Source organism: Leptinotarsa decemlineata, unplaced genomic scaffold, assembly GCF_025532065.1.
Source record: "Leptinotarsa decemlineata unplaced genomic scaffold, Ldec_3_MD MMD2_P_RNA_scaffold_5, whole genome shotgun sequence".
NCBI classification, from domain to species: Eukaryota; Metazoa; Arthropoda; class Insecta; order Coleoptera; family Chrysomelidae; genus Leptinotarsa; species Leptinotarsa decemlineata.
In genome coordinates, this window is record NW_027412532.1 from 10,297,805 (window position 1) to 10,304,439 (window position 6,635).

At 34.2% G+C, this 6,635-nt stretch overlaps 1 protein-coding gene across 1 annotated transcript in view; it reads right to left on the reverse strand.

Moving 5' to 3' along the window:
- Nucleotides 1-5,105, reverse strand: part of LOC111507927 (uncharacterized) — an 83,351-nt gene extending 78,246 nt beyond the window's left edge. Inside the window, exon 1 of the mRNA XM_023163311.2 lies at nucleotides 4,793-5,105. Within this exon, the coding sequence (XP_023019079.2) occupies nucleotides 4,793-4,966 (174 nt within the window). The 5' untranslated portion in view covers nucleotides 4,967-5,105. The remainder of the gene's footprint in view (nucleotides 1-4,792) is intronic.
- Nucleotides 5,106-6,635: the final 1,530 nt, after the last annotated feature.

Consider the following 6,635-nt stretch of genomic DNA (forward strand, 5'->3'; position numbering starts at 1 on the left):
AATGGAATTTACAAAGTTTGTCTAGAGTACACGTATCATTCTTAGAGGGAGTTTCTGACGATGATTAGATTTGTAACTCCCTCGTATATTTAGACCTTCAATGAGTGAATAACGGAAAATCAGTTGATATACGCTTTGAATAATATAGTATCACCTATATTGACATTATTGACCTTTGCCAATTTACAAATTATAGCGTTATTCATTGACCCAATTCAACAACAGGCACCATGCTGCATTTACAATCATCAATAAAACGAAACCATCCTGTAGCTACACAAAAAACACATCCAACAGTTACAAGAAGCTATGTTTAACAGTACGATACGTTCGAAAATGAAACCAGGTTCGAAATTACCAGGTCTTTGCTGCAGATGATTCTGGTCCGTTACTGAAATGTAACGTTACCTCTTGCAAATATTTTATTCATTCGTTATATGTAACCAACAGTGTTGCCACACGTCAACTGTCAAATGATCCGAAGGTTGGGCTCAAAAAATCCACTTCTGTCCCCGTGTAATTGCCCGGTTGAAATTCAAGCATTACTTCAAATCATTCAGTAGTTTGATTTTTCAGTGATTTTCATATTTCAGATTGTCAGTATTCGAAATGTTACAAGGTGATCTTTTATTCAAACTAAAATGAAAAAATATGTCAACACTGTATTTTACACAACAACAAAATTTAGTCCCACTTCATTTGGAGCACATGTATAGTTTTTATGTTGGTTATTCTGGGTATTTGCTTTGATATTGTCCATTTTTGAGTTTCATTTGCTTATCTATTATCAATCAGAAATCTCTATATCTAAGCGAGATGAAGGCGTGGATAATTATTATGACAACTGACACCAAAGACAAATAAACAGTGTAGCCAACTCTGCAGCCTCAATTATGCTTCAAGCAGCTGTCACATATTGTCAAATTAACAACGATTAGTCACCAACTGTAAGTCTGTTTTTCGAATCAGTGTTTCATAGCACTCGTATGAGTATCTGCCAGACATTAAATATCCGGTATTCGAATAGTTATCAGGAGAGTGGCCACACTGGTTACCAATTTCATCAGAAATAAATGATGATTCTATAGATAATTTGCATAGGTTTATGTTAAATATTTCGGAAACCACAATTCATTGCAACTTTTATGATTCACTGCATATGCAGCGTCATTTCCGAATTCTTCGTTTGTTAGAATGTAGATATGGACAGAAACTATCCAAACATCGGTTCCGTGAAGAACTGGATATAAAATTGTCCATTCGCATTTCTTTATCTAATTCATCCGTGAAATTTGAATTTATTCAAAATTCAATTTTCAGATTTATGATTAAATTGGCACACCAGCAACACACAATGTATTTTAGAATTTTTCTGACTCTGAACTCTGGCATATATTTTTTTGACTTTCAACCTGATAATTCAGAAATAAAATCTGAAAGTTGCATTTGTAACTTGATTGTTCTGACTTAGAACTTGGAATTTTCGACTTGAAACATACAATTTTCAACTACGGAATTCAATTTCCACCTCGATTTGTACTTCTAAATTTCGTGTGCAAAGACTAACTTTTTACTGCTTCCCTTCCACAAGAATCAGTGATCACCACCACAAGACCAGAAATGGAAGTGATTCATTGCCAGACAAGGGTCGACAGTGGTCTTAAGCCTGAATAATCCACAGGAAGAAACACTAGTTCGAAATGAAGTTTACAGAAAAGGCGTACATATTGAAAGCTGATCCATTTAGCCACGTTGGTGTGAGTATTCGCTTTAAATGTTTCACAGAGAAAATACATAAGATGATAGTTAATATATTAGAAGTCGAAAACTTGTTTTTTTGGAAATCTTCGATTATATACTGGCTTGTATTGTGAGATCTCATTAAATATGTATATGACAGAAAATCATTTGCAATTATCCCACTTCATTCATTCACAAGTACCTTATCATTTTTTGTATAAGATAATGTTCTTATAATTGCTCTGAAACTTAATACTTAGTATTGAGATAAACCCAAGGAAAAACCAGTCAGAGAATGGTATGAGAATGAGTATTTACGGAGACGATGAGAATTTGTCTCGAAAAGGATTAATTCATCAGGAAAAATTACTATAGGCCTCTGAGTCCTTTCATGACCCCGGACATTTAAGAAGTGATAGAGGCGTAATGGAGGATAGAGACAATTAAAGCTTTGCTTCGGGTGTGGGATTATGTAAGAGAGTGGAAAATATACAGTATCGTTCACCCTCAAAAGTTTCAGAACTTAATGACTCATTTATTATTAACTAGCTGTTGCCCGCCATTCTGTTGTGGACTTTAGTTTTGAGTTTTTTTTTTTCTCAGTCACTCTCCTAATTGATGTAACTTGAATCAACCACTAAATCTTAAGAGAAGCTCACACCAATGGATTGGTGAAACCGTCACGCAAATAATTTGAACCGTTTTTGAGATAAGCGAGCATAGAAGTAGTAGGTACAGACAAACATACAAAAATTATAAAAATGGTTTTTTGGATTCAATTGCATCAATGAATACTTCCAATGATAGTTTTTCTCAAATGTGTTCATACAAACAGTGATTGGTTCAAATTCAATTCTATTCTAATCGGCTTGAGAAAGATAACAGGAACTGCCAGCAACTATTCTGATCTCCCGTTTTTTGCCACCATGTGGAATATCTTTTTTGGATTTCATTTAAGTTTATTATGATGGAAAATGGATACCCATGTTATTATTAAAATCATTTAGGTATTGTCCATTAAATAGGTCTCCCCCTTCAACTTTGGAAAAGGACAAGATATCGAGGCCGGACAAAAGTTGCGTAAAAAGGTTTTATTTTAAGTACTTTTTCATAAAACATTTTTCACGGGGTCTACCAACTTTTCATTAAAAAAAACAGTTATTTCACTTCTGATTGTACTATAAAGCACTACTATAAAGTAGCCGCAAAGTTTTCAAGTCGTTTGTGTTTGGTGGCTTGGTTTTGTTTAGGCTGCCACATATGGTGAATTCTGACATAAGTTCTAAGTATTCAGATCCAATTATTCCTATCCTTTCTGATACTCGTCTCTGCAGTAAGAAAGATCAGTTTTTGTGTAACTGTTTGTGACAACTTCTCTATCTTGTGGGATTATTGTTGACTTCATGTCACTATCTACTAGCCTTTTTTTACAGTAACCATTCTGTTGAAGATCTCTCCAAAAGTGTTCTAGTTTCTTTTCGGGACTTTCCTTTGTGATACAGAAACTGAATTCGTAATTCAGGTACGTAATGTATTGTGTGTCCAATGAAGAGTTTTTTCCAACAGTTGGACTACTCAATTACAGCAATAAGACGAAAATTTCCAATTGTTTCAATACTTTTCAATTTACTCAACATTCTAGTGAAGCCTGTTTGTCACGTTCAATTTCTTCCTAACTTTCTAATTTTATGCTCAGTTAAAAAATGGTAACTGAGTTTTTTTGATTCCCGAATGTATATAAAGAACTTGTCAACTTTTTTTTCAGTACCTATGCTATGAATATAGTTTATTTTCTAACCAATTAACAACTAATGAAATGAATCTTGTGACATGTCACTATTCTAAATGAGATTTTCTTTAGAGTGATTACAACTCTGTCCTAGGATAGCTCATATAATGGATTTCTTTCTTCTCTGTGGAGAAATATTACATTTTCAATATCACTAAGTAAACAAAATAACATAAAACAGATCAAACCATATATCCCTTGCTTTTGAAAAATGATGCAAGCTTTCCAAAAGTTTTTTTGAAACAATTTGTATCGTTTCCCGGAAACCCTGAATAATTTCTGTCTTTCTTTCGTCCTTTAAATCATTGATGTTATATGATGTGTTTTAAGAGCATTCACACATTGAATAATATTAATGGTAGGTCTTCATTTCTCGTAGTAGTTAGTAGCTTCTAACATTTAACAAAAATATATTTATGAATTGCTGGATGACAAGTATGTGACGCATAACCGAAGATCAAGTTAGCAATGTACTTTTTACAAAGTAGATCACCTTAGCTATTACTATTGAGCGAAGAAAACGATTGACTCATTTTAAAAGCATATATTTATTTCAGCATACAATGAAAAATATATTTCAAAATTCAAAAACACATATAGTTATGGAACCACCAATGAGCAAACATATTAATTAGTTTACACCAAATCATATCATATATCAAATCCATTACAAAAAACAATCAATTACAGATTTTATTAATGAATAACCTTCCCTTGCAATATCGTATTGATATGCATAAAATTCAAGTAATAACCTAAGCTTTTCTCAAGTTGAAAAATTTCAATATTAAATTCAACTTAGATGAGTTCGAGTAATCACTTCTGTTCAGCGTCCCGAGATGCACTATGAATACTCAATGTTTTCAAATTTTGGGGAATTAAATTATAAATTCGTGAGACCGTCTAAACTTTTATGTTATGGCGATGTAATGTATTACGTATTTCTTCACAAAATGTAATTCGTTTCGATAAATATCCACATAAAATAGTGAAGTGGGGTAAAATCAGGCGAACGCACAGGCCACTCAATTGCACAGTGTTGTAAAGCATACTTTCGCATACCGTTGATCTCAAAACCCAAAAGCAAGAAACGCTTTTGTAAAAAATAATGAACTACATGTTTTCTGTCATAAAATAGTCTCGAATATTTTTACATGAAAGGCAATGGGATGACATACAGAAAGTAATTGGCATCAAACAGGTGAAGTCACAAAAAATCAACTCCAACTTCCTCAAAGCCCCCTCCACAAAAAACTCTCTCACCTGTGTATATTGGGCTCTCGCAATGTCCTGGCCCTGTCGATTGGTTCCTTCCTCGTGCCTCAACATTGCACGTTCAACCCTCGCGAGCGTAGGAGAGTCCAGGATCGCGGCAGGACGATTACTTCGTCCTGCGGGGTGATTTCCCGTGGAATCGTTACCGACCTGCAACTGCATGGCACTGTTCGATAACTCCGCACGCTCACTGATCACATACAGGGGGTTAGACCTGCACTGGCTGACGATAACGGAGAAACTGAGGAAAGAAAGCGCACGATGCTATGGAGTTATCAGTTATCGCGAGTTTCCTTGAAGTGGTCGTGCCGACCGGAATATGCGTATGCGCTGTTCGGAGAGCTACGAGGATTTATCGGCTGTCTCTGGTCGCAGTGGCGGAGGAAAAGGAAGATAAGCGGAGTCGGCTTTTGTTGTCTTGAGAAATGTGAGACTGGTCAATAAATCATACATCTCAATTTGAATCTTGAAAATTAGGACTAGTAACATGTGACTCATATGACAAATGGAGCTAGAGCTTTTGTTAATATTCATCTACATTTTTAAAAGAGGTAATTTTTCTTGGTAAATATTTGTTTTGTGGGCACTCGGCGATTTTGAAAAAAAGAATTGAGTGTACTTACGTATTTTGATGCGTAAATTATGAATCCGAAAGAAAAAAGCGGCGCTCTTCCTCATTTACAAAGTAACGGCCTTGAAAAGTTCAGAGAAGGGCAACTTTTGAGCCTTCTTCATCACAAGATAAACTATTTAAAAACACAAGCATTTATTCACTAGGTCACCTTTACACCTTATTCCTCCTTAAGTGACCCATTTCAATTCAACAATTAACATTTTCCTTATAAAAAACTTAATGAATTTGAACGAAATTAATGATTTAGTGAAAGTAAGTGAAAATTCAATTCTTTATTTAGTTCAAGTAGGAAAACATTTGAATTACTTTACGAATATTGACAGCATCAGTCGTACCAACTATGCCATTAAACTTAAAAACGTAAAATACAGAGATATATAACCAAAAAGCAGTGAAAAATGTCAAGGAAGGAGAAATAAGGTGTAAAGGCGACCTAGGGAATGAATGCTTGTGTTTTTAAAATGTTCATCTTGTGATAAAGAAGGCTGGAAAGGTACCCTTTTCTGAACTTTGAAGGGCCGTAACTCTGTAAATAAGGAAGATCGCCGCTTTTTTCTTTCGGATTCGTAATCTACGCATCAAAATACGTAAGTACACTCAAAAATTTTTTCAAAATCACTGGGTGCCCTCAAAACGAGTATTAACTTTTTCTTTTTCCGAATTGACATGTACACCAGAATTATCAACCAAAATATACTATAATTCTGTTCATAATGGTTGAATTTTTCAATCAACTTAACTTCATTTTTTATGTCGACAGTAAGCTGGCACGATTTGAGTACAAAGACTGAGACAAAGATATAAAACATTATGTAAATGCCATAATGAAAACATGCATTTCGAAGTGTTTCTTGGGACTCAAACTGAGACTGAAATTGGCCCATAAAGTGCTATTTTTCGAAAGAATTGCTCGTATTGAGATTTTTTAGAAAAACTGCATTTCGGCTACCATTGAAGTATCAACCTTTTCTATAAAATTTTAAATAAAGATATCGAGGAATAAATTTCTGAATGCCTTCATGTAGTATATCTCAGAAAGTTTCTTACCAATTGAATTTCGTAACATGTAGAATTGACGAAAGGATTTTGAGTTCTCCATGGAAATTGAATTCGAAACTACTCTTTTTTCTTATGTATACATACATAAATATTTTCAGTTTACAACAAAATTTTTTCTTCTTTTTTTCTGCCTTCTAC